Here is a 26,494-nt window from a genome sequence, read left to right as displayed (position 1 = left end):
GCCCTTGTTGCATGTCCCTTCCTGTCACGGAGATGGAACCTTCCAAGACACTGAGGTACCGTGAAGACCCCTTCTTCAAACCCTGATTCTTGCAATCAAGTCAGAAGGATCGCAGACATGTCCCTCAGATTAGCGGGAACGAGTTTATAAAGGGCCAGGGGAAAGGGGACACTCACAGTGCCTGAGTGGGGACAAGACAGAGTGGCTCCTCTCTTAAAGGAGAGGGACAACATGCGTCTCCTGCACTCACTCCACTTTTATTGGGAATCCTCTCCAGAGAAGTTTCCAGAGAGCCCCGTCCAGGTCCACCTTCTGACTTGACAGACAGCAGGGTGACATCAGGCTTTCAAGTCCCCATTATCATGGCAACTGTAGGTCACCTTGGCCCATGCTGACTGTTTCTAACTGGATTCTTTCTTTTTCTTTTTTGGGGTACCGGGGGGATTGAACTCGGGGGCACTGGATCACCAAGCCACATCCCCAGCCTGTTTTTTAATTAGAGACAGGGTGTCACTGAGTTGACAGCCAGCCTCTCTGAATTGCTGAGGCTGGGTTTGAATTCACGGTCCTCCTGCCTCCGCCTCCTGAGCCGCTGGGATCACAGGCCTGTGCCACCGTGCCCACCTCTAACTGGATTCTTTTTTTTTTTTTTTTTTTGCAGCTCTCTTTTTTTAATTTTATTTCTTTTTCATTAGCTACACATGACATTACAATGATCTTGGCAATTCATACATTTGAAACAATTGGGGTATAAGTTCTCATTTTTCTGATGGTACGGATTGCAGAATCCCACTGGTCATAGAGTCACCTATATACATACAGCAATCATAATGTCTATTCTGTTCTGCCGCCCTTCCTATCTCTCATTGGATTCGGAACCATACCTTCCTACAGATTTTAAGATTAGGAGGAACCACCCGTGTCTCCCAGAGTTTCAGGAACTGGTCACAGCCGTCTCCTTCAGGATAACTCGGGGGTTTTCCTCCTATCAGCATGACCTTGGGGCTGCCTTCCTCCTGCAGTGAGCGCATAGTTTGCTGAGAAACGGGCCATACATCCTGTCCGCTTAAGCCAGTCAGGGCTGCAGGTCATTTGCTTCTTGGAAACGAGCGCACGCACATGGGGTCAGCACAGCGGGGCCATCGTATGGAATTAATCTCCTAACTGCGTGTTCCCACATCCTCATCTGTCGGTCCCCTCACCTTCCCATCAGAAGTTTGGCGTGGGAATGGGTTCCTGCAGGGAGAGAGAGCCATGGAAATCTAACCCTGGCTTAAACCTGAGAGCCACCCTGGGCCTTCGCTCCCATGACCAGCGTTCTCTGAGCACCCTCTACGTCGGCACGCAGCTGGGCACCAGAACACGGGTGTGGATGACATCTGTGCGCCCAGGCTAAGCCAGGTGCGCTGCTGAGGCCCAGCTCTGGCACTTGGTGAATGGTCGGTGGGTGGGGGCTGCCTGCTTCCTGCCCAGAAAGGCCCCATGGAGGGACCCGCAGGGCCACAGGCCCAGAGGGGTGTCGGCGGGGCAGGCTGCAGGCTAACTGGCTCCCCCCGCTGCAGGTTTCCTCCAGGCCTGGCGCCCTATGGACCCACAGGCTGGTTTTTCTGGTTTGCTCCCCCAAGGCGATTTGCACCTTTCTCTGAAGAACCATCCAGAAGCTGAACAGCCTGCCTTTGGACTCGGAGAGAGGGGAGGCCCACGGTTGTTTCTTGAAACCTCAGTGAGTAACTCTTAAGGTTTCTTTCTCCTTCAGAACCCCTGGCCATTGTTTACGCGTCTTATTTCAGAGCTTGGGGGTTTGCTCTGTGCTGTCCCTCGCTGGCTCCGGGGCTCCCGGAGGGAAGTCCTCTGTCCTTCTGGTCTTCGTCCCCAGCATGGAGCAAGGTGCCTGGCGCCAGGCCATGTTTATTAGGAATTTATTGGTGATTTACTTAGACCTTCAGAAAATAGGTGTAAAATTCTGCACAGACATCCTACTATTTTTTTTTTAACTTTTATTTTTAAATTAGTATCGACTCAGGAAGTTGTAGAAATAGGACCCTGAGGGCCCACTTACCCTGCCTGTGTCCCCAGCATAACTTGTCACCTTCACAGATAAGTCTGAACACTTTGCCTGGGTGTCTGGGCTCCCGGGGCGTGACCCTGGGCACGCCCTTCTTCCCGTCCCCCCATGCCTACCCACTGTCCACGCCCTGGCTGTGCTGGACATCTTTTTGGTTCTTCAAGAGCATGGTTCCTTCCACCTCTGGGTCCTGCTTCCCCTCTGCCCAGAATATACCTTCTGCTCCTCCCGCCCTGTCGGGGCTCCTGTCTGTCCCCTTCCCCAGGAGTCAATGTGGGGCCTGAGCGCCCCTCTGGGCCCCTCCACCTCCTGGGTCACAGCGTTTATCCCACTGTTCTGTCATCTCCCCTGGCGCCCCCTCCTCCCTCTGTCCACCCAGGGCGGCCTCCCCAGCCCCCTGCAGGCCTGGACAGAAAGGAATGCCACCCTGCCCCTGCAGAGAGCGGTCACCGCCTCCTGTGGCTGCACTTCAGTCCCCCCGCCCCGCCCACCCTGATTCTTCCTGCCTGATGTTCCCTTGTCCACAGGGGCTGTGGAGACCCCGATCCTGCAGCCACACCTCCACCACTTACCACCTCTGCGTCGGTGACCCGTGACCGAGTAGCTAATTTCCTGTTCCACTAGGTGTTGGTGTGCTGTTGCCTGTTTCCCACCAGAGAAGCCCCCAGAGAGGAGGGACTGGACAGCGTTAGAGGTCCCTTGACCCGTCCGAGGCCAGGCCAGGCCTTGCACGTGGCCTGCTCTCCCCTCCGTTCTTCCAACAGGCCTCGGGCAGACGCCTGCGGTGCCCCAGGCTGCCCGGGAAGCTGGGGGAACACATAGAACAGGGCGATGGCACAGAGGGGCAGAGATGCTTCAGCTGGGGGCTCAGGAAGGGCCTGTCAGGGGAGGCAGCTTTCAGGCTGAGCCCAGAGGTGGAGGTCAGGGAACAGCAGGCCAGAGGCTCAGGGGAGGAGACCAGCCTACACACTGACCAGCAGAAAGACCACCAGTGTGGCCGAAGCAGAGTGAGCCAGACAGGCAGTCGGGGGGCGAGGTGGAGGCCTGGGCAGCTGGGGCCAGACGGAGCAGGTTTCCTAGGCCTGCCCTGCTGGGGAGACTTTGGTAGCCTCTAAGCAGGGGCGTGGCTAGACTAATAGATATGACAGAAAGGTCGCTTGGGCTGCTGTGGGGGAATGCATTGCGGGAGGCCTAGAGAGTCGTGTGTGTGGAATGGATTCAGCCTGAGCTGAGCTTTTTGGGTGCTAAGCATGTCCCGGTGTCCCCTGAGCAAGCCAGGTCATACTTCTCCAATGGAAGGCTGTTTTTTTTTCTTGAATCAAGAACTGACATGGGGCTGCCCAGACACCAGCCCCGGCTCCTCTGGGTAATTGGTGCAATTACCACAGCCCTCAGATGGTGCAGGGGCGTCGCTCAGGGGAGTGCAAATTGCTGAGTGTGCTGACATTATGCTGCTGTCACACTCGGTGTGGCCTCAGCACGTGGCTCATAGTGTCCCCTTTCTCCACCACCATGCTGTGGGCTGATCCTCCAATCAGGGAAATCCACACTTTATCCCAGGCTTGAGTTTCCTGGACCACGCCATTGGAAATCAGTTTTGCAGGTTGACTTCCAGTGTCTCCACCGGAAACTAGAAAGGAAAGATCCCTGTGTTCACGTAGAGGAACTGAGGTCTAAAGTCAGAAGGCTGATTTGGATCTCATCAATTATTCACTGTGTAACTTTGGGAAAGTGGCTTGGCCTCTCTGGGCCTGTTCCTCACTCGAAGGAGGAAATCATGTTCGTCTGTGCCCTGCTTACCCTTGCCTGGCACTAGTGAGAATTAAATGGACTGGAAAGTGCTTGGCAAACAAACTTGCTGTAAAAAGGAATGTTGATTTGTTGCTTTTAGTGACCTCTGAATTATTTTGGAAACCAATGAAATATTAGTTATTTGTCTAAATAAGTCCTCTATACAAGTAATAGTTCGAGAACAAAAAACAAAAAATGCCATTGCTCAGCTGGGCGGCAACAAAGTTAGGGACCAAGAACGGCGTAGGGTGTGGTTGTTAGACAAGAAAGCTCTTGTCAATGGGACAACCATTCAAAAGAGGAGGTGGCGGGCCAGGAGCTCTGGCGTGGCTCTGTCAGGCCACCGTTTGCTGGCTGTGTGGCCTGGGTCCAGTTATTTCTCCTCTGCCCCTGTTTCCTCCCTTGGCAGCTGGCCTCAGCACACTGGACAGATGTGTGTGACATCACAGCCCCGGGCTGGGGTGAGCTCGGTGTGCAATGGCTGCAGAAAGAAACAAAACCACAGCCGGCCAGCTTCGGTTATTATTCCTTGAGTTAGGCACCAACTGAACAGTTCATTTATTTGTTTGGTTCTTTTTTTTTTTTTTTAATTGGTACCAGGGATTGAACTCAGGGGCACTTGACCACTGAGCCACATCTCCAGCCCTTTTTTATATTTTATTAGAGTTGCTTAGGGCCTTGCTAAGCTGCTGAGGCTGGCTTTGAACTCATGACCCTCCTGCCTCAGCCTCCCGAGCCACTGGGACTCTAGGCGTGCACCACCGCGCCCAGCCCACATGGCTTCTTCACTCATGAAACCCATGCCCGGCTGTGTTCCAAGCATTCTGCGAGCGCCAGCGCACAGGGGTTGTCGTCTGCTGCTCATAGCTCCTCCAGGGAGCTGTGCCTGGTTCCATTTGAAGGCAAATAAATCTAAGCGAGACAGATGGGCTGCCGGGGTCCCTGTCTACCAGGGGAAGGTGCTGCATTCACACCCAGGGCTGTCTGGCCCAGCCTGTGCCTTCCCTCGCAGCTCAGTGATTGTTAAATAGAATCACACTCATTACCACCGCCCGGTCGAGATGGAGAACCGTCCCTCACCCAGGAGCCTCTGTCAGTGCTCCCGGGAGGCCCACTTTGGAGTTCGCATGCTTTCTTTTTCCTAATCGCTTCCAGGCCTTGTGTGCACCCCGCGGACACAAACCCCTGTCAATGCGCCTGTTGAAGATCCCCCGCGGTGGGGGGGGGGGCAGGGTCACCCTCTTGAAGGTGACGAACAGAACTCTCTGCTCTGACAAAGTCTAATGATCCATCTTTTCCTTTATGGCTCATGATTTTTGTGTCCCCTCCCGGTGGCCCTTGCCCCCCTGGAAGCACCCCTCACAGGCTCTTCTCCTGCAGGACTGGGAATGGCCGCAGGGACCAGGCCAGGCCCCAGGCAGCCCTCGGAGGCCGAGCCCGCTGCCGAGGAGCCGCATCCGCCCCTGGGCCGCGAGCTGACGGAGGCCAACCGCTTCGCCTATGCCGCCCTCTGCGCCATCTCCCTGTCCCAGCTCTTCCCGGAACCTGAGCAGAGGTGAGTTCAGAGTCACCAAGGGAGGGCCTCGCTGCTTCCCATGATGACAGCGAGCAGCCTGGCAGGTCCTGGGGGCCCTATGGGGAGCCAGTGTCCTTGCCTCCAAGGGACCCGCGGTCACACCCCTCAGTTATCCACTCACCCGCAACTTCCCCAGCCATTTTTAAGCACCTACTGTGCGCCAGCTACTTGGAAGACATATGCAAATAAAAAGAATGGCACCGGCAAGGTCTTCCCTGAGGAGGTCACAGTCCTTGGGGGACGGATCTCACGACCTGTGCATTTGGTGAGCGCCACCTCCGTGTGGGAAACGGGAGCACAGGGCCTGGCTGCTGCCCCCAAGGTGCTTACACACAGTGGGGCGACCACCCGGCCGGTGTGGCAGTGGCAGAGAGACATGAGAAGTGCCGTGACAGGCCCAGTCAGGGTGTCGCAGGAGCAGAATCTCAGCTTGGAGAAGGTGCTGTGTTTAATGTCAGCGGGAGGGCAGAGGGACACGGGGAGGCGGGAGTGGAGGTGGGAGCTGGTAGAGGTCAGGGGGAGGCAGAGACAGGAGGTTAACTGTGCCTCAAAGGCCCAGGCCAGGGGAGAGCGTAGGAGGCCAGAAACGTCGTTACAGGACACGGAGCAGACTTTTGGGGACACAGGGACAAGTTCTTGCATCTGACACCCCCCACACTTGGTGGCCCTCAGGAGTAGGCCACTCGGGGCCTGAGCCGTCTGAGGACTTTGGTCTCTCTTCTTTGTCTCTCCACTGGACTGAGCACTTGACCACATTCGTCTCCCTGGGGGCCACCTCCAGGAAGCCCTCCCAACCTGCCCCCACCTGCTCAGGCTGTGACCCTTGGCGGCCACCACACAGAGCCCTGGAACTCTTCTAGACCCTCTACCCTCCGGTCAGAGCTCCTGGAGGTCAGGTGCCACCTTGCCCATCTCTGAGTCCCTGGACCCTGCACTCTGCTTGGTGTGGCCAAGACATCTAGTAAAAGCTGGTGAAGAGGAACGCAGGTAACTGATAGCGTCGTAAGCAAGGAGGAGGCGTTCTGCAGGTGTTTGACTCAAATCTGATTCAAATCTTGACTCTGCCACTGCCAGCTGCACGTGACCTGGAGCAGGTTTTTTAACCTTCCTGAGGCCGCAGTCAAAGTGGAATGGTCACTCCCATCCTGCAGGGTGATGACAAGGATTAATGCCTAGCACATAGTAAGTGCTCAATCATGGCAATGGTGGCTTGCTACCTCTGATCTTATTTTTGTTGCCCCGGTTTCCTGGAACTCATTCCTACCAGTCAGGGTATTTTGGCTGCAAGTAATAGGGTGCAGTACTAAAATAAGTTTAAATAAAGAGTAGGAGTTTTATACTTCTCACTGAGCAAGAAGTCAAAAAATAGGTAGTCCCAGGACTGACATGGTACCTCAAAAGGTCTTTGGGGTTGACTGCTCTCTAGTTCTCTTGGCCTTCCTCCCCTGATCATAAAATAGCTGCTGCAGCTCCATATATCACACCTGCAAAAGGACAAGGTTCAAGGCAGGAAGAAGGAGGGCGGGAAGAACTCTTTCCTAGAATCCCTCAAGAAGGTTTCCTTGTGTGTCATTGGCTAGATTCAGTCACAAGCCTCAGCTACCAAGGGACCTGGGAACCAATAAAGGTGTCTGCCATCATGGGAGGTGGGTTCTGCTGGCCAGAAAGAAGGGGACGGGGAATTATGGCTGCAGAGAAACTACCAGCACCACCTGTGCCACCATCCGAGAGGGATGAGTCGATGGCCCCTGCTACCCATCCCAGAGCCGCTGCCCAGTGAGTCTCAGGTGTTCTCGTTGATAATGAAGCACATGCCCAGGCCCTGGGTTGGCCCCCAGCTTTGCAAAAACAGCAATAATTAACAAGGCAGCGCCCTCCTCTGTCTACAGGTTAGAAAACACCTCAGACGTCCTGTTCCCAAGCCAGCCTGTCTCCATCCCCTGCAAAAGGCCAGTGCGTTCCCAGCCGTGGCCCATACCTGTGCCAGGCTGGAAGACTCCCTCTTTCTGGAAGCTTCCCTAGCCTGAGAACCCTTCCTGAGAAACCCCCTCCTCATAGACCAGCTCGTGGCCAGAGAGAGCTCTGCGAACCTTCCTGCCAGAAACAGACGCTTATGAACCGGGACTGTGTGCCAGCCCTGTCCCAGGCACCGCCCAGGAGGGCACCGGGCAGTGAGCTGCCGTCCCCGGTCCCCTGTCACCCTCATTCAGGGACCCTTCTGGGCTCAGGAGGCTGAGGGGCTGTGGCCCTGCCTTAGGGCGTTGAGGAAGCCGTTGCTGCCAGGGGTTGATCTGTCTTCTGAGGCACACAGCGAGTGTTTTAAAACCTCCACCTTTTTAAAGTCCAGGTGGGCTGTCGCTTTTGGTGATCTTCAGGAAACACCCCGTGGTGGTTTTGGGCCACGTGGAGCACAACAAACCTCTGTGATATTTATTTCTGATCTGTGCTGCAGGCGTCATGGATGCTCTTCCTTACAATAATTCTATTTATTTTTTAAAAATGTAGAAATGGGTGGGCCAGAGTGGGGGTCAGCAACTCCTCTGCCAAGGGTCGGAGGCTTTAGGCTCCTGGTGTCCAGGGGCCTGGGTTGCAGTACTCGGCTTTGCTGCTGGGGCCCCAGAGCCTCCGTGCGCAGTCTGTAATGGAATGTGTGTGGCTGTGTGCCAATAAAACTTTATTTATAAGATCAAGTTATGGGCCAGTGTCCTGCAGGGCTGCGGTTTACTGACCTCTGTTGAGGGTGAGGAGCTTTGGACCAGGAGTGGGGAAGCCCAGATTCCAGTGGGGCTCTGCCCCTTCCCAGGAGGGGACATGAGGGCCTCTGCAGCCCAGGCGCTCACCTATAACGTCAGGGAGGGCAAAGTGGCCCGTCCATGCCCCTGCCCAGGGGGTGACCAGTACCTGGTGGAGCTCAGTTGTCACTAGGCAGGGTCAGCCTCTGAGATAGGTGAGTGTGGCCACCAGCTCCAAGAGATGGAGGTCTGAACCTGGAGCTGTCACTTCGTCTCCAGGTCTGGGTTTCCGTGTCTCTAAATGGGGCACCAGGGTGCCTCTCACCCCGAGGGGTTTGGGTGAGAATGGAACAGGGCATCGCGTGTGAAGCTCTTGGCGCGGGGACTGCAGCTGTCACTCTGCCATCTGCCGTTGCTGCTTGATTTTCATGTACTCCAACCGGACACCGACCCTGCCAGCAGCAGTGACCGGGGCCCCACCAGCCTGCTGTTTGTCATTTGATAAATTGCTGTCCTGACACTTTACATAGATATGTATTAATTCACGTGGGTGATAAAGAAATAGTGAATTTCATCGCATAATCGGCACCACCACCTTAAGGAATGTTCACAAGTATCCCAGCGTCCTCATCTTGCCCCAAAGACCGTTTAAGTAATAGATGATCTTTAAGTCACACCAGCACCAACCAAAAAAGCTTCACATAATGGTCACGCCCCACTTTTCTTTGCAAAAATTGTGACTTAAAATCTGCCATGGTTACGCAGTGAATACAGTATGTTTATGGTGGCTTTTGTGTGCCACATGTTGTCCTAAGCACATGACAAACGCTCACTGAATCATTCCAACCACCCCATGAAATAGGTTTCCTCGCTATCTCCAGTGTTTTACAGATTAAAAATTTAAAAAAAAAAAAAAAAAAAGCGCCCAAGGCACAGATCAGTGGAGTCGCTGGCCCAGGATCCACGGCCGGGGGCAGATGGGGCTGGACCCAGATCCGTGCTCTTTATCCTTTGCTCCTGTTCTCAGAGGCTTCTCTTCATCCAAGACTCTCTCTGTGAACAAGGCCAGGCCTGGCCCCTGCCCTTGGCCCTGGGCCATCCCTGATATACATTGACCCTAAGCAATGCTCACCTGGCTCGGTCATTCCCTAAGTCAGGCCTGCACAGGCCACAGCCACCCGGGTGATCCCAGGAGCCGGCAGGGGCTGGGCCCGTGCTATCACCGCAGCAGGCAGTAGCCGGGGCTGCCGTTGGCTGCAGCTCTGCAGGAGCCAGGCCCTGCTCCTGTCCTTCCTCTCCCCAGCTTATCTCCGAGGCAGGTGCGGTTATCATCTGCATTTTACAGCAGAGGGGAGAAACAGAGGTAAAGTAGGGACACAAGGCTGTCACCAAGGGAGCCAGGATTCCCCGGGCTGGACGTCGGGGTCTGACTCTCTCCTGTTCCACCTGCTCCATTGTGCCTTCGAGAACACTGAGGCACAGAGAGGCCGAGTGACTTTCCCAGGGGCTACGCTGTCCAGCTCCCCTTCCAGGCTCGAGGGAAGGTGGCCAGCAGAGCCCTCAGCTGTCTGTCCCCTTTGGGTCTGCCTGCCCAGGGAGCCACCTTGCCCAGGATCCTGCCCCCTCCCTGGGGTTCCCGTGTCCATGACTGGCGGACAAGGGTATGAAGGCCCACCCTCGTCCCACCTTGAGAACTCCCCGGGGGTCAGCTGGGTCTCCCCTGGAGACGCATGGCAGCTCTGCCCACCCAGGCCTTGATCGGGGGCAGCCCTGATGGTCTTCCCTTCAGACCGGCTTCTTCTGGTACCCTCCATGGCAGGGGGGGCCAGGATTTGAACTAGGCTCCTGGCGTCTCTCCTGGCCGGCAGCAGCACCGAGGAGTGGGCTGGGCGGGTGCCGGGGGGGGCGACCTACTGGTCTCTGGGGGCCGAGTCACCCCGATGCCCACAGTCTCCCCCCCAGGCAGAGCCGGTGCTGGGGGCTCACCTGAGCACACCTGGTGCAGGGCTCTTCCTCCGCAGGGGCCTGGGGGCTCCCTCGTGGGACTCCCCAGGACCTGTCCCCGCTCTGTCCTCACAGTCCGGTGGCCCTGGGGTGGCCTCTTTACTGCAGCGTCTCCCCGGCCCTGAACCTCACCAGAGACCACATCTGGCTCTCCCGGGACCCGGCCTCCGGCTGGCCAGGCGGTCCCCACGAGCCCGGGGTCTAAGCGGTGCCCGTCTTGCAGCTCCTTCTGCACCGAGTTTGTGACGGGCCTGGTGAGGTGGCTGGCGCTGTCCGAAGCCGTCCTGCCGACCATGACTGCCTTCACCAGCGGCCTGGGGAGCGAAGGGGCAGAGCTGTTCGCTCAGAGTATATCCAAGGACCCCGCCCTGCAGGGCAGCCTGGGGGCCATCACGCAGGTAGGCTGGCACCTGGCCACTCCCAGGGGACAGTGCCACAATATTCCCCCTCCACGTCAGTCTGAACATCGCTCTTAGTGGGGCGGGTGGCTCAAGGTAAAGTGGCCCACGGTCATAGCCTGCGTTGGATCGGCACTGTGACGATCCACCCCAGGTGTTGTACTCACGTGGCACTTAATAGGTGCTGATCCCCTGCAGAAACGAAGGCACTGAATTCCCAGACAGCCTTCCGAGATGGCAATACGGGAGCCGCCATCCAGGCTTGGGACCAGAACTGTCTCAGATTTCAGGTTTTTATGGGTTTTAGGATATTTGCACACATAGGATGAGATCTCGTGGTGACGGGACTCGGGTCGAACCTAAGGTCATTTTATACAACATTTTTAAAAATTTAGTACACGAAACAAAGTTTCCTGACCTGGAATTTTCCACGGTGGTATCATGTAGTTGCTCAAAAAGTTTCAGATTTTGGATTTTTTTTTTTTTTTTTTTTTTTTTTGGAGGAAGGATGCTCAACCTGTATGGCCATCCCCAGGTTATCGTTAAGAAAACCAAGACAGGGAGAGGTTAAGTAACTTGCCCAAGATCACACAGCCATAAGTAGCTGAGGCAGGATTCGAACCTTGGAGCTGCTGGAGCTGCCTCTCTCCTGAAGGAGCCGCTCTGCTGTGTGCCCTTGGGCATGTCACTCACCTGCTCTGTGTGCAGTTAGGACAGGCAGAAGCTGGTAACGTGCTCCGTGGTGGGGCCACAGGCCTACGGATCAGCAGCCCTCCCCTCCTCCTCTGCTCCCTGGGGACCGGGTGGGCCCTAGACAGGATGACAGAACACCCTCGCTCAGCTGCCGGTCAGCTGTCAGTGACACCTGTTTCTTCTCCCCAGGACCTTCTGAGCTTCTCACTCAAGGACGGTAAGTGGAGGTGCTAAGTTGGTGAGTGTGGGTGCCACCGGCCAGGGGAGCCCTGGCAGCCTCCGCGTGGGTGTCCCGGTCCCCAGGCCTCCTGGCGCAGGGAGGCCGCCGGGGTGAGCCGCACACCCTGCTGCACCCTGCCCAGCTCCTTGGGGCTTGTTAAGCTCCTTCCTGGGCCATTCCCTCCCAGTGACTCAGATCCAGCCCCGGTCCCGACACCCGCCGGCCCCATGCTAGCCATTTCACCTCCTCCCAGGTGACCACTGGAGTCTCCTCACTGGTCACGCTGGCTGGTAGCCTGCTGTCCACCCTGCGTCTCAAATAACCTTCCAGCCCATCTGACCAGGCTGGCCTCCCTGCTTCCACCTGCCCGAGGCCTCCCTGCTACTTGGGAGGAAGACCTGCCCCTCCACGGTGGCTCTCGTCCCTGGCCCCTGTCCCCACCTGCCCTTGCAGCTCAACAGCCCCCAGTATGGCTTCAGCCTCCGCCTCCTGGCAGCTCCCAGAGCGGATTGCGCTCTCTGTCCCTTGCGCTCTCAGCACCTGGCATGTGGCTCCTACTTGGTAAATGTCCATTGAAGGAATTAATAAAATGGATCCTACTGCCCCATTTTATGGGTGAGAAAGCCATCCATAAATGAGCTCAGAGAGGTTAGGCAATTTATCCAGAGCTGCTCAGCAAGTGACATTGTGGGACTCACCTGCGCTATTTCTTAGGGCTCCCATAGCAAGTTAGGGCAGATTGTGTGGCTTGAACAATAGAAATGTAGTCTTTCACCATCTTTTGAAGTCCAAAATGAAGGTGTCCGCCCCATCTCTCAGAAGACAGGGGAGGGTCCTTTGTCTCTTTCAGCTTCCACTGGCTCCAGGCATCGTACCTCAGCCTGAGGCTGCTTCACCCCGTCTCTGCCCCGTCTTCCTGTGGCTTCTCCTCTCCTCTCCTCTCTGCATCTCTTGAAAGGACACTTGTGCTGGGCAAGAGGGCACATCTGTAATCTCAGCTGCTCAGGAGACTGAGGCAGGAGGATCACAAGTTGGAGGCCAGCCTCAACAACTTAGTGAGACTTTGTCTCCAAATAAAAATTTAAAAAGGGCTGGGATGTGGCCCTGTGGCAGAGTGCCCCAAGTTGGATCCCCGGTACCACACACACATCCCCTCAAGACCTCAAATTTGATTACATCTGCAAAGACCCTATTTCCGGGCAAGGTCACTCTCACAGGCTCTGGGACACAGACTTATCTTCTGGGGGGGCCACCACTCAACCCTGGCCACCCAGGCTGCCTGCCGAGCGCCTCCCCTCCCCATGGCGCCCGTCCTCTTTGCTCCCCTCCCCCACCCTGGGCTCTGCTGTGAGTCAAGTGCGGCTCCTTCTGTCCCCTAAAGCGAGGTTGGCCTCCAAGTCCTCTGGGTTTTCAGGTGGCCAGCAGGGAGGGGGCACGGGGGATGGAAAGGAAGTCCCCAGCCACCGCCTGGCCAGGTGACGGGAAACCTTGCCGGCTCCCCACGGCTCCCCACCCAGGCTGCGGTGGGGGGGGGGGAGCAGGTGGCAGGTGGAGGGACTGCAGGGAGGGCGGTGAGCAGCAGGTGGCCGGCTCTGAGGGCCTGGGGGAGCACGCGGGGCAGCCAGGTGGGTTGTAGCTGGCCGGGTGAGGAGCAGGGCTTCCTGGAGGCCAGCAGCAGAGAGCCGGTGAGGGGCTGCCCCCAAAGGTCCTTCTGGGGCAGAGACACCAGGTGTGGGGGCCGAGGAGCGGGGGACCAGGAGCAGCAGCTCCGCTCTGAAGTCCCCGCTGCCTGGCGCCAGCCGCAAGGGTGTTAGGGTCCTGCCTCAGGGTCCTGTGCTTCTCTGATGACCCTTTTGTTTGTGAAGTGAGGGTCAGAGATCCTAAAAATAGAGGGAGCGGGGACTTCCTCAGGTTCCTATGGACTATTTCCTCACGTGGCTTTCCCACTAACCTCTGTGTAGTGCGGTCACCACCAGGTGGCATGTAGGTCACCGGCTCGAAGGCTTCAGTGATGAAGATCATAAGTTTTCTTTATTCCTTTTGTAATTTTGTATTCTAACTTGTTGTCTGTGACAGCGAACGCATTACGATTCACATTACATATTACACATATAGAGCTCTGCTCGTGTACAGAGTACATTCCCACCACCGCGTCCTCTTCACACATGAACTTAGGGTAGTCATGTCCGTCTCATTCCACCCTCTTTCTTTCTTTACCCCCTTGCCCCCGGCCTCCCTCTCCCTCCCTTTTGCCCTATCTAGAGTTAGTCTATTCCTCCCATGCTCCCCCTCCCAACCCCACTATGAATCAGCCTCCTTATATCAGAGAAATCATGCAGCATTTGGCTTTTTGAGATTGGCTAACTTCACATGGCATTATCTTCTCCAACTCCATCCATTTACCTGCAAGTGCCATGATTTTATTTTCTTTTATGGCTGAGTAATATTCCATTGTGTGTATATGCCACATCTTCTTTATCCATTCATCTACTGAAGGGCATCTAAGTTGGTTCCACAGTTTAGCTATCATGGATTGACTTGCGATAAACATTGACGTGGCTGTGTCCCTGTAGTATGCCGTTTTTAAGTCCTTTGAGTATAGATGGCGGAGTGGGACAGCTGGGTCCAAGGGTGGTTCCATTCCCAGTTTTCCAAGGAGTCTCCATACTGCTTTCCAGATTGGCTGCACCAGTTTGCAGTCCTGTCCGCAGTGTCTGAGTGTGCTTTTCCCCTCATCCTCGCCAACACTTGTTGTCGTCTGCATTCTTGATAACTGCCGTTCTCACTGGAGTGAGGTGAAATCTGAGAGTAGTTTTGATTTGCATTTCTCTAATTGCTAGAGAGGTTGAACATTTTTTCATATGTTTGTTGATTGAAGTGTCTTCAGTCCCTTGGCCCATTTGTTGATTGGGTTATTTGGTTTTTTACTGTTCTTTATCTATCCTAGTTCTAGTTCTTTATCTATCCTAGAGTTGAAAAGAAAAAAGAAAGAAAAAGAAAAACACTCCTAAGCCCTTGCTCCTTCCAGCGTGGTCCACGGACCAGCAGCTTCAGCACCCGGAGCTGAGGCGGAAATACGCGGTTTCAGGCCCACTCAGACCCGCTGGGCTCGGATCTTCCTGTGCTGCTCTAGGACTTCACCCCCACAGCTCGTTTTCGGTCCTTGTCTTTGTGACGGTGCTGCTGTAACAGAATGCCTGAGGTCGGGCTATTTGTAAAGAGCAGAGTTTAATTTCTTACAGTTCTAGAAGCTAAGTCCAAGGTCAAGGGCATGGGGCAAGAGCCTTCATGCTGTGTCACCCCATAGCAGAAGGTGGGAGGGCACGAGGGTTCCAAACTCGTCCTCTTCTCAGGAACGCGCCCCGTGGTAGTGAACCCCTCAGTGACAATGAGCCCATTCTAGTGGTGACACCCCCCCCCCATGGTGATGACATCCATCCCCGATGGCTCAGTTAGCTTTTGGGGTCCTGCCTCCTAACCCTGGCGCCTTGGGGATTCAGTTTCTGACGTGGGTTTTGGGGGAACATTCAAATCTCTATCCAAAAGAAGCATTTTCACCCCATGTCTTACAGCCCGGTGGGACCTCACAGGGTGACAGGGCCAGCCGCCACCCTCAGGCAGGCAGAGAAGGAGGCGGGCGGCCCCTGAGCGGGCAGAGGAGGTGGCCTTGGACCCCAGGTTTGCAGCGTCTCCTGCCCTGCCCCCCCGCGGTCGCCAGAGCTGTCCCTCAGAGACTGCATGACGAGGATCGCGTCTTTCTTTCTTTTAAATCAGGAGTGAGGGAAGAACGGCCCCGGCCGGCCCGTGGGCTGCCTTGGAGAGAGGCTGAGTTTGCACGTGGCCGGGGCTCAGGTTGCGGGGAGCAGGGCAGCACCCCACCACGCAGAGCCTAACAGGGTAGTCATCGTCACGACAAAGCCACCTCTCATGGACACCAGGCAGGGTCCCAGGGACTCGTGCGGACATATAACCCTCCACCCCAGGAGGGGGCTGAGGCTGCTGCTCCCACTTGGCAGACCTGGGACTCGCCCCTCCAGCCAACCTGGATGATCTGCTCTTATTGAGGGGGGGGGGGGAGATGGAGGAAGCCCAGAGAGGGAAACTGGCTCTCCCAGAGACACACAGTGGCTTGAGTGAGTCTAGAGAGCCCATCTTGCCCCTTCCCACCTGCCCGGCGGTGTTCTCCTGGGCCGCTCCTACACCAGCTCCGCTTTGTCCATTTCTACTGAGAACAGCCACCCGTGCTGAGCCACCTGTGCAGGACAGGGCAGAAGGAGCACTTGAATTTGAACCCCGGAAGTCAACCTGCCCCCGGGTGGAAATCCAAGCTCCCTTTGGCACATGACTGAACGTCTCTGCCCAGTTTCCTCGGGTGACCTGGGGGAATAACTGCAGATTCGCATGCTGCCTCTAGGACTCCTGTTCTGCGTGACCTTGGTGGAGCCACTTAATCTCTCTGGATTGCAATCTCAAATACAAATCAGGGGCGAGAGCCAGAGCCAGATGTTCCATCCAAAAGGACTTTGTTTCCTGCTTCCAAGATCTTTTGTTCTAAGAACAGTCAAGGATCTTTCAGGGAGAAAGTCACTGTCCTGCTTGAGCCAGCTGCCCACGTCCTTCCCCACGGTCTCCCTGAGGGCAGAGCCCCTGGCTGGCTGGTTGGCCGTGGTGTCCCGGCCTCTGTGACATTGAGGGGTACATGGTGGGCATTTGGTAATTGCTGGAGTGAGGGAGAGACAAAGGAAGAATGGGTGGGTGGGTGGATGGATGGATACAAGAATGGGGAGAAGAAGGGAAGGAAGAAGTCAGGACAGACAGAGGGACACAGAAGTGTCTTACAGCCGCAGCAGGCGCGGGCAGAGGAGGCTCCCTCCCTGGGCGCGGGTGTGAGCGGGTGAGTGATCATGGAATCGGCCCAGGAAGTCAACGTGAAAGCTGCGTGGCTCAGAACCCCTGGAAGCTTAGCTGACAGCTCAGGGATCCTGGCCACGGAGGCTGCGTGCTGGCGGCTGGTGGGATGTTTTGCAAGTGGAAATCATTTTCCTCTCGTGGAGTGTGTCCTGCCCGCTCTCAGCCCAGGTCTGCTGTGATGAAGGTCAGCAGCCCGGAGATGGAAGTACGGGCCACTCGACTGCTGGACAGAGGTTGGGCAGGGTGGGGAGCCTGTGTGCTACAGGATTTTTTTTAAAATCTACTGATTGATTGATATCAGGGATCGAAGCCAGGGCTCTTAACCACTGAGCCACATCCTCAGTCCCTTTTTAGTCCGTCGGAGTCCTTGATTTACCATCAATATCAAAACAGCGTGGTTCATCCACTTAGCAAATAAGGGCTGCACACCTGCTGTGTGTACCCACCTTGTGCAAGGCCCTGGGAGTCACTCTGACAGCAGATACTGATTGAGCACCTACGGTATGCCTGGCTCTGAGCCAGGTGCTTTCCTCACAGGTACTAATTGTTGAAGCTTCACAAAGAGCCTCGGAGGTAGTTGCTGTGACTGTACCCATTTTACAAAAGGGAAAACTGTCCCACCCAGGTGTGTGTGTGGGGGTCCAGCTTTTAATTCGCTCTCATCGACCCGGCAATGTGTGGAGACTTCCTCCCTACGGCTGGTTTAAGAGGCCAGAGAATGAGGGTCGGGTGCCAGGCCTGGCGCCCCCAGAGCACCGTCCATCTTGCTGATTTGTATCAGAGACGGCGGAGCTGGAGGAGCCTCAGGAAGGGCCCCTCCTCTCTGCCCTCTGCCCCCACCCCGGCCAGTCTTGAAGTCAGCTTGTCAGCCTCCGTAGCGTCATTGACTGTCCAGGGCAGGAATCAGTGCCCAAGAAGGAAACCGCTGCCCTGAGAGGGGCCCCCAGCCAGGCCCTCTCTCCCAAAGTGGAGACCCTGGGCCCACGCAGAAGCTCAGACCCCTGCTCAGGCAGGGCGACGTGGGGTTGGGAAAAAAGCCACATCAGGGAAGAAGGGGATCAATAACCAACTCTCAGAAGCAATAGGCTGAGAGAAGCCAGTGAATCGAGGGATGGCCGCAGAGCGGGCAGGGCTGACAGCGATATGTGTGGCCAAGAGACCAAGAGCCCCACCCTGGTACAGCAGCAGGGCCACGGGCTTACCAGACAGGATGGAGACGTGACAGTTCACCACACCACGGCGGGTATTCGCTACTATTTACCGTGCACTTATTGTGTGCCAGGTGCTGGCCAGACGCACTGCAAACCACAGCCAGGTCGGTTTTTAAAGTACTTTTGGAGCAGGCATGTGGAACAGTGGCAGGGCACCTTCCCAGCACACAGGAGGCCCCGGGTTCCATCCTGAGCACCAGAAGAAGAAAAGAGGAAGCGTTCTTGTTCCGGTTTCACAGATGAAGAAATGGAGGCTCGGAGAGGTCAAGAGACTCGCCGGGAGCCATTCGGCCAGCAGGTAGTCGGATGAACTCTCCAACCCCGGTCTCTGGAACGAGGGGTGAAGTTTCTGCCTCTGGGTTCCTTTAGTTTGGTCTGGAGGGAAGCCCCCAAGGGCTGGGATTGACAGCAGTCTCTTCCCAGAGGAAGCCACAAGTGGTCCCTGCACCTCTCCCAGTAGGTGCCTTGGTGCCAAGCTCCAGAGGCACCGCTCATCCTCGATGCGTAAAACCACACCAGACAACGAGGGGCATCGTGCAGCGGCTGTGCTGAGAGGGGCCGCTGGGCCAGGGCCCGGGAATGGGCATTCCAGTCCCGGCTGGCTCTGGCAGTGTTCCCAGCTTCCCCACCCAGGGGACCCGCTGGGCTGCCCGGACTCCCCCCAGGGTGTGCTGGCGGGTCCGGTGGGCAGCTGGGCATGGATGGCACACTCCTGCCCCCTGGTGGCAGGGCCGATGCCTGGTTTGCCCTCCATCCTCCAACCTCCCAACTCTCCCTTTCCAAAGAACTGGCCTCCTGGGTCATCTGTCAACTTTCAGTGTGCCTGTGGCCCATGGCCCAGGGTCATCCCTGAGTATGACTGTGACCCATGTGCCCAGGGGATCGGATGCGCAGCTGGCCGTGTGGGCTTGTCCTAGAGCCCCTTGTTCAAGAGCCGGGGATTTGCCTGTAGAAGACAGCCACAGTGGGATGAGCAGAAACGTCGTCTCAGAGGATCCTGGATCGCCATCCATTGCTCTCTCAGCTGGGTGACTTTGGGAAAGTTCCTTAACCTCTCTGCGTGTGTTCTTCCCTCAGTTGGCAAAACGGGGCATCGTCATGCTTCCTAGGAAGGAGGGGGGCTCAGCAAGCTCCGGCACTTGGTCAGGCCCAGGTGCTGGTTTCCCTCCCTGCCGAGGTGCAGGAGGCTCTCTTGGTCACACTCCTGACTCGGGGCAGGAGTGATCCAGGCCACCTCCGACCTGGAAGAGCTGGTCTCTGGGCAGGAGAGCCCCCTGCTCTGTCTCTTGGAGTAGGAAACACCTGCTTCCGAATCCCCCGGGGGGCTGGGCACAGGGACAACTTCCAGAGCCCCTCCCCAGACCTCCGCGTGTCCAGCAAGAGACAGTGTTCACGGCTCCCCGGCGACCTTCATGACACTGCAGTTCAAGACGCCCCCGTCCCCCAACGTGGGGTGAAGACGCCACATCACCACGTCACTGTTGGGCTAAGGACTTCTGAAGGTCCCTGGCTGTAAGGACACGCAGGCACCCTGCCCGTGGATCTCCAGTCTAGAGGGGACCTCAGGAGCCCAGGGTGCTGCTGCTGGTGAGGGCCGCCCCCAGGGACGGAGCACCCACTGCCACACATCCACGTCAGAGGCTGCTTTGGGAGGGACCGGCGAGTGTGGAAGACCTTGTCCTGCTGGCCCTGACCTTGGTTTCCAGGTCACCAGGGGGCTCAAGGGCACAGCTTCTGTGGTCAGACTGCCCACTTTGCGACGTGCTGGCAGGTGAACCTGGGCGGTGGCCAGAGCACGCTGCGCCTGTCTCCACTTTGATAAGATTTTTGTCACCACCTGCCTCCTGGGTGGTCGGAGGACTGGGAACCCTGTGCCCGCCGAGCAGGAGGCTCAGACTCAGAGCAACCAGCGGCTGAATGAAGCTTCCAGATCAGTCGCTCACGAGCCATGGGACACTTCTGTCCGAAGGGGACACAGAGACCCCCCAGCGTCACCACCGCCATGTTTTAGACCTCTCCCAACAGAGACCCGCTTGTGGGAAGATGATCAAAGCTGTTTTGTTTTACGCAGGGGCCCAAGTGTCAGGGACAGGGGCCCACGTGCTAGGGACGCCCAGTGAATCTGGAACTTAAATTCTGGAGAGAAAGGCAAGCAAAGCTGGAGGTGTCAGGGGGTGAGGCGAAGAAGTCATTCACGGTAAGGAAGCAGAGAGCAGTGCAGTGGGCCAGGGAGGGCTTCCTGGAGGAGGTGGCCTTTGAGGAAGGAAACTGAGCCACAAGCAGGTCTCAAAAGAGGGCTCTGGACACTCAGGCTCGGGCACTTAGGGGAATTCCCCACCGGGAGAGAAGATCCCACTCGGAGGAGGAGAGGCCTCAGCCACCGAGTCCCCTCTCTCCCCCGTGTGCCCTGGGGGAGCAGGACTGGGACAGTTCTGGAAACAGTAAGTCTCAAGAGGACGTGGGAAGCGGAAAGGTTTTTTTGTTTGCTGCTTGGGGTGAGTGGGCACAGCAGAGGACCCGGCCGGCCGGGGAGAACTTCAGTTAATGAGCCAACGCATCTTAACGGCGCACCTACTAACTCAGACATTGTCCCAGGCACAGGGAGACCAAGGAACCAGGCAAAGGTTCTGTCCTTGTGTGACTGTCACTCTGATGGGTTGAGCCAGACAATAACCATGGACATAACCATCCGTTCCCAGATAGAACAATGGTAGGAAACAGGGTAATGGGGACAGGGTGACCAAGAGAGGGGCTACTCCCATTCAGGAGCCACTGGCCTCTCCAAGAAGTTGATATTTGAGGCTTCATCAGTGGAAAAGCACCAGCCTGGCAGAGCTCTGGGGAAGGAACTTCCCAGGTACCCAGAACCACTCGTGCAAAGGTCCTGAGGCAGGCAGGAGCTTGGCGTCTCAGAAGGACAGATACAGATACTGGATGGAAGATGGGATGGGAGAGGGCAGCAGGAAGGGGTCTTGCAGACCGTGGGAAGAAGTGTGAATTTTACTGTGAGGTGGCAGGTGGTGGCAGTGGAGATGAATGCATGGGCCCAGAATGGACCTGGGAGGTTGGACGTCAGGATGAGGACACCAGAGGAGTCGAGAAGGGTGCCCGGGCCTTTGGCCTCAGCCCCAGAGTGGAGGGGTGGACAGGCCCTGCATCGGGGAGTTGGCACCTGGCAGCGGGCAGTGGTACCAAGACTGGAGAACCCCAGCGTTCCTGGCAGCCTGGGGCTCGGGACCCCACCCACCTGCCTCAGACCAGCAGCCACTGGCCTGGACGCTGGGAGTGACCTTCCACGGAACCGAGCCCCAGTCTGACATTTCTAGGGAGCATTAATCACCCTGCACCTGGCGGCCGTCTGCCGAAGGCTGAATCACGGCAGCCCTGACCCGTGGAGCCTGAGTGAGCTCTGGTTATCAGGCCGCCCATTAATCACCAGGCCAAGCCTCGCTGTCCACATCACCTGGGGGCAGCGGTTTCCCTGCCTCAGAGAGCTGCTGTGGCTGCGGAGCCGTCATTAGCCCAGGAACCCCGAGCCGGGCTCTTGTCTGTCCCCCGACACGTAGACAGCTCCTCGCCCAGGGACCCTGGGCACCATGCCTGGCTCCAAGGGCCCCAGGCCAGGAAGAACCTGATTTCTGCAAAAGCCAAAACCTCCAACCTCACAACCTCGGGGCCTGTGGCGTTGACTAGTCCCTCCCTCGGGGACCCCAGGCCAGGGAAAGGAGGGTCCTCTAAGTCAGGACTCGGGAAACACGTGTGCCTCGCCCGAGGTGGGTGCAGGGGTGGGCATCCCGACAGCCGGCCTGGGCCTAGGAGAACGCAGACCAGTTCAGTCCCCAAGAGAGCCCGGGGTGGCGACCACAGACCCTCGGTGCCAGGAGGTTCCAAGAGGAGCTGGGGGCTGAGCCGCGTCTTGGGGGAAATAGAAGTTCAAGGCTTAAAGTGACAGGCAGAATAATGTCCCCAAAGGTGTCCACCTCCAAATCCCCGGAACCCTTAACAGACCTTTTGTGGCCAAAGGACTTTGAAGCTGGAGGCATCTGGGGGCGGGGAGATGATCCCAGGCCATCCAGGGCTCACGGAATCCCCGGGTCCTTCTAAGAGGGAAAACAGGGCAGGACCAGGGGGGCATTCTCTCCTGGAACCTCCAAAGGAACACAGCCTTGATTTTAAGATATTTGGCCGCAGGACTGTGCGGTGACCCATCTGTATTGTCCTCAGCCTGGTTTTTGTTACAGCAGCCACGGGAAACTAATACAGCTCGCTTCGCACAAAGTGGCAATTTATACTTTTTTTTATTGTAAAGAAAAATTTATTGAAATTCCACTGTCTCTAGGCACCACCAACTTCTGCGATTTATGCTTCTTATCTCGGGATCAGAGGGATGAAGAGATCCAAGGCCCCTTAGATAGAAAAGGTTAAAACTGAGACTGTCCAATTGACAGGCACCTGGGTGACATGTGTGCCCGGGGCTGGGAGTCGGAGTTGAGGAAGGGAGGGAGCTGGGGGAGGCTGGTCCCCGCATGCAGGCTGCCAGCAGAGGCTGGGCTCTGTGGGCCGAGATGGACAGAGCAGAGGACCCACTGTGGATTTGCCGTTGGCCTGAGCCGGGTGGGTGCTGCAGGGTGGAAAGAGCTGGATGTGGGACACAAGTTGCTAGGGACATTGTGCGTGAGGGTGAGGGACAGGAGGGTGCAGAGACCCCCACGCCTGGCTTGGCGGTTAGGTGGTGTGTTCTGAGCCCCCCAAGAGGAGGTCACATGGGGGCCACCCATCACCTGGCCAGTGGAGGGGGTGGCAGCTGAGGCCAGTGTGGAATCAGGGCTGGGTGGACGAGGGCCACCTTGTGTGGACAGCGCTGTCCTGGTGTTCTCAGGAGAATCGGCTCATTTTACCCCTTTCTGACCCCTCGTCCCTTACTGACCGGGTATTCGGATCGTCTTTCAGCTTCCTGGACTGTGTAGTTGGAGTTCAGATGGACACTCGTGGCTGAATTTTGAGAGATTATTTTTTCCAGTTATAAAGTCCACCCAGGTTCACGACGGGTCCGTTTTCTGTGGTGTCCCGTGTCCTAATTGGGACCCCAGGACACACCAGGGAATCGGTCTTCCATCCACCTTTAAAATTTGTCTTACTGTCTGAGCAATCTCGTTTCAAACCTTATTACAGAGTTTCCCTGGAACCCCTTTCATCAGGACCCCACAGCGTCCCCTGGCGGGATGTACATTGTGTATTTAACTCCCTGACGTTAGAAATCTCCAGATTATTTCCAACTTCATGTCCTAAACCCGGACTTTACTTTCATTGGTGCTTTTGTTTGCCAAATATGTTCTGTACTAAGAATTGTTTTCTTTGAAGTTGAGAATTTCAGAAGTGGAACTTGTGGGACAAAGAGGATCTACCCTTTTTTAAAAAGTGGATACATAGTTGCCAAATTTCCTGTCACAAAGTTGGTACCATGGTACACTCCCGGTAGCAGTGTCTTTGAGCACTAGTTTTTATCATTTTCTTACCACTCTGGGGATTGTGTGTGTGTTTGTGTGTGTGTGTGTGTGTGTGTGTGTTACTGGGGATTGAACCCAAAGCCTCATGAACGCTGGGCAAGCACTCTACCACTGAGCCACATCTCCAGCTCCCCCCCAACCTTGGGATTTAAATAACGGATCTTCGTCCATTGGACTGGTGAGGAGAACCACCCAGCTTTTGGTTAACATTTTGATGGTTGCATAGTACTCCATTCTAGAAGCGGTGCTGTTTTATAACTCACAGAGCCTCGTGGGTAGGCTGTTTCTAGGTTTGGCCTTTGTTAATTACACCATGGTTGGCATCTCAGTGTTTAAAACCTAAACTGCTGATTTTTTTCCCCATGTTCTCTCTTTCGAGGGCGCTATGATGCCCGGGCCAGAGTCCTCGTTTGCCACGTGACCTCCCTGCTCCAGGTGTCCTTGGAGGAGTTGGACGTCCTTGAAGAGACATTCCTTGAGAGTCTGAAGGAAACCAAGGAGGAGGAATCTGAGTAAGAAAGCCCCCCCCCCAACTCCGGCAGGGAGCACAGATTCCACCTGAGGGAGTCTGCACTTTGCAGATATCAGAGCCCCCTCTGCCAGTTGAGAAATGGTGCTGTGGGTGGAAGGAGCACTGGACAGAGTCCCAGTGGTAGCCCAACTCCCTGTGTGACCTAAGCAAGCCGCATGCCCTCTCTGGGCCTCAGTCTTCATTTGTAGGAAGAGAGAATCAGATGAATGAATGTTAAGGCCTGGAATCGATGACTTCAACACCCCACGTCCCTAACACCCTGCTCCACTCACGCTCCTGTGACGGCTTGTCCCTGGGCCCAGGTGACCCGGCTTCAGATCCCACTTCTGACACCCAGTGCCATGGGATCTCGAGCAGGCGGCCTCCTTTCTCCAGACTGAAACAGTCCTACCTAGAAATCAGGAAGGACCAACAGCCTCCCAGAGTCACTGGGAAAGAAGACCGTGACCACACCAAGTGCCTGTCCCCGAGCTGGCACGCGGCAGGTGCTCACAGGATCCTGTCCTTCCCTTCCCTGAGCCCATCAGCTCTAGAGCAGAAGCGAGGGAAATGACCCTGGGGACTCGGCCAGCTCTTTGTAAAAGGGAATCGAACCCCAGGGCCATAAATCAATCCCCTTGTCGCAGCCTAATTGAGGACGGCTGGCACCAGGCACGTCCGCCCAGCCCTGGTCCCCTTCATCCACTGTGTCTGTCTTTGAGCAGCCCGGCCACACCAGCTCAGCCCAGTTGGAAGTTTAGCCCTGAAGTCAAGTTCAGAGCCAGAGCCGCCTCCACCAGGGTTTATGGGGCAAAGCACCTTGAGAAAGGAGCAAAGGTGATTTGTGGAATTAACCTAGAACCGTCCCTGCTTGCCTCCCAGCGCTGCGTCTGGAAGGAGAGGCCTGGGCCAGACAGTCACCAGGGCTGCCCGGCTCTTGGGCTGTAGGAGAAATTAGCCGGGTCTTGGAGCCTTGAAATTAAGGAACTTCTCTGCTCCTACTTAGAAATCTTACTGTCAGGAAGGAGTGCTTTACCCAGGGGGATTTGTTCTGATGATATCAGTCACGCCAGATCAGGGAAGATGGAAACCAGACGTTCTAACTCTACCAGCCATGGGACCTTGAGCCAGTTTTAAACTCCCTGGGCCTCCGTGTCCTCCTGTGCAAAATGGGGATAACAGTGGGACTTTCCTCCTCAGATTCTTGTGGGTCTGAAATGAGTTCATACGTGTAAAGCGCTTCACATGAGCCTGGGAAGGAGTGACTGGTCCATAAAGCTCATGATGTGCTGTTTTCAATGAAATGATTATAATTGTGTTGTTATTGCATAAGCACCCTTCCCCGGGGCGGGGGGGGGGATGTAGTTTTAGGGACTGTGAAGACCTCTCAGATTCTGCCTGTGGTCTCCAGGAAGATCTGAGGCCCCGCGGAGACACGGCATCGGTCTACCAAGGGGCCTGGATTTCAGTTCAGTTCTGCCACCAGCTCTCTGTGTGACATTGGGCAGGCTGCTTGTCCTCTCTGGGTACCAACCCTCTCTTTTTGCGATTAGGGGATCGAATGGCAGGTAGATTCCCATGAATTCCAAAGCGGCGTGATTCTGGGAGGTGCTTCTTTGCAGCTAGTGTCCAGAGCCACCGTGTCCAGTCTGAAGGTCATTGACTGGATCCCTCGAGACCGGGTTGGCAGTCCCAGGTTCCCTCCTGAATGCTGAAGAGGGGAGTGAAGGGAATTCTTTGTGGGGCTGTCTGAGCTCTGACTAGGAAAGGACCCCTGGGCCCCTGGGGGAGAGAGCGCCCCCTGTCTGTGAAGCCGAGAAGGTGAGGACAACAAAGCAGGTGGTGGGCTGGGGCGCTCAGAGGCCCAGAGGAGGGGAGGACCTCAGGGTGGGGAGCAGCCCTCCTGGGAGAGCCGAGGGCAGTGAGGTTTATTCGTGGCCCTATGAGACGGGCAGCGTTGGTCTTGGGTGTCTCTGACTTCAGCTGGGGATCTGACCCACAAGCCTCCACGTGGCCTTGGCTCTGCTCTGGTGACAGGGAAAGCCAACCCGAGCTCCTTTCCAGTGATCCAGACAGACGTGAGGGTGGCCAGCGATCATATGCTGGTACGGGCTGCCCTCGTGTCTAAGCACAGGGCAAAGTCTATATAAGAGGGACAGAGCTGTCACCTGGATTTGGAGTCATCTGAATCTGTGCTTCCGAGGAAAAGGGAGGATGCGTTCTAGATGTGACTTAGCGCAGACGTCACCTCCTGAGCGTTAGCCGCTGAAAGTCCATCAGCAGGAGTAGCTGGGGGGAGTGGGGGGTGAGATCTGGGATAATTAACCACGACCAGGAAGTGTGTTCATTTCATGTAGCAAAGGGTTGCTAAGAACGTGCACACACTAAAAGGGAGAGTGGCCAGTCGGCTGATTGTCAGGCCAGAATAACTCGGCGAAGTAACTCTAGGAAAAATACCTCCTTTTCCAATTAGCAAACTCTGATAAACATTTAAATAATCACACAAAGCAGGAGGAGGCCTGTCACCCACCCCGTCATCTTTGTGAAGGGGACTCGCTGTGCTGGAGCCAGGCGTTGGAATCACACAGCCGCCCAGGCCCGCGGACACTGCTCAATGGTTTGATTCCAATCAGGCCACGTGCTCTCCTCCATCAACTCAGATTAAAGTGATGACTGTCTGGCTACCAGGGACGTGCAGATGTCACCTTAGGAGGAATCTAGAAGCAGACAGTGCCAGGAATAACTCAGGAGCTTTGCAGCTAGGGTTCAGAGCCACCATGTCTAGTCTGAATGAGCTTCTTAACAACAAATGGGCCAGGTGCGGCAGTGCACGCAGGTAATCCCAGCCGCTCGGGAGCCTGAGGCAGGAGGATCA

General features: G+C 56.2%; 1 protein-coding gene and 1 long non-coding RNA gene across 6 annotated transcripts in view; both read left to right on the top strand.

The window, feature by feature from the left end:
• Nucleotides 1-26,494, top strand: part of Tmco4 (transmembrane and coiled-coil domains 4) — a 75,467-nt gene that overhangs the window by 10,299 nt on the left and 38,674 nt on the right. For 2 of the 5 annotated variants that reach the window (XM_005317534.5, XM_078025457.1), the window contains 5 exons: nucleotides 1,563-1,723; nucleotides 5,237-5,411; nucleotides 10,392-10,566; nucleotides 11,449-11,476; nucleotides 23,488-23,620. In XM_005317534.5, coding sequence (XP_005317591.2) covers nucleotides 5,245-5,411; nucleotides 10,392-10,566; nucleotides 11,449-11,476; nucleotides 23,488-23,620 — 503 coding nt within the window. In that variant the 5' untranslated portion in view covers nucleotides 1,563-1,723; nucleotides 5,237-5,244. Of the gene's footprint in view, nucleotides 1-1,213; nucleotides 1,402-1,562; nucleotides 1,724-5,236; nucleotides 5,412-10,391; nucleotides 10,567-11,448; nucleotides 11,477-23,487; nucleotides 23,621-26,494 lie in introns of all 5 variants that reach the window. The other 3 variants (XM_078025456.1, XM_040288012.2, XM_078025458.1) reach the window with 3 other exon arrangements.
• Nucleotides 5,419-8,122, top strand: LOC144367916 (uncharacterized). Its single transcript, XR_013427535.1, has 2 exons — nucleotides 5,419-6,419; nucleotides 6,507-8,122. It is a non-coding gene; the product is annotated as an uncharacterized LOC144367916 (long non-coding RNA).

Source organism: Ictidomys tridecemlineatus, chromosome 11 (genome assembly GCF_052094955.1).
Source record: "Ictidomys tridecemlineatus isolate mIctTri1 chromosome 11, mIctTri1.hap1, whole genome shotgun sequence".
Taxonomy (NCBI): Eukaryota; Metazoa; Chordata; class Mammalia; order Rodentia; family Sciuridae; genus Ictidomys; species Ictidomys tridecemlineatus.
Note: the sequence above shows the minus strand (reverse complement) of the source record. Positions and strands in the feature narration are given on the sequence as shown.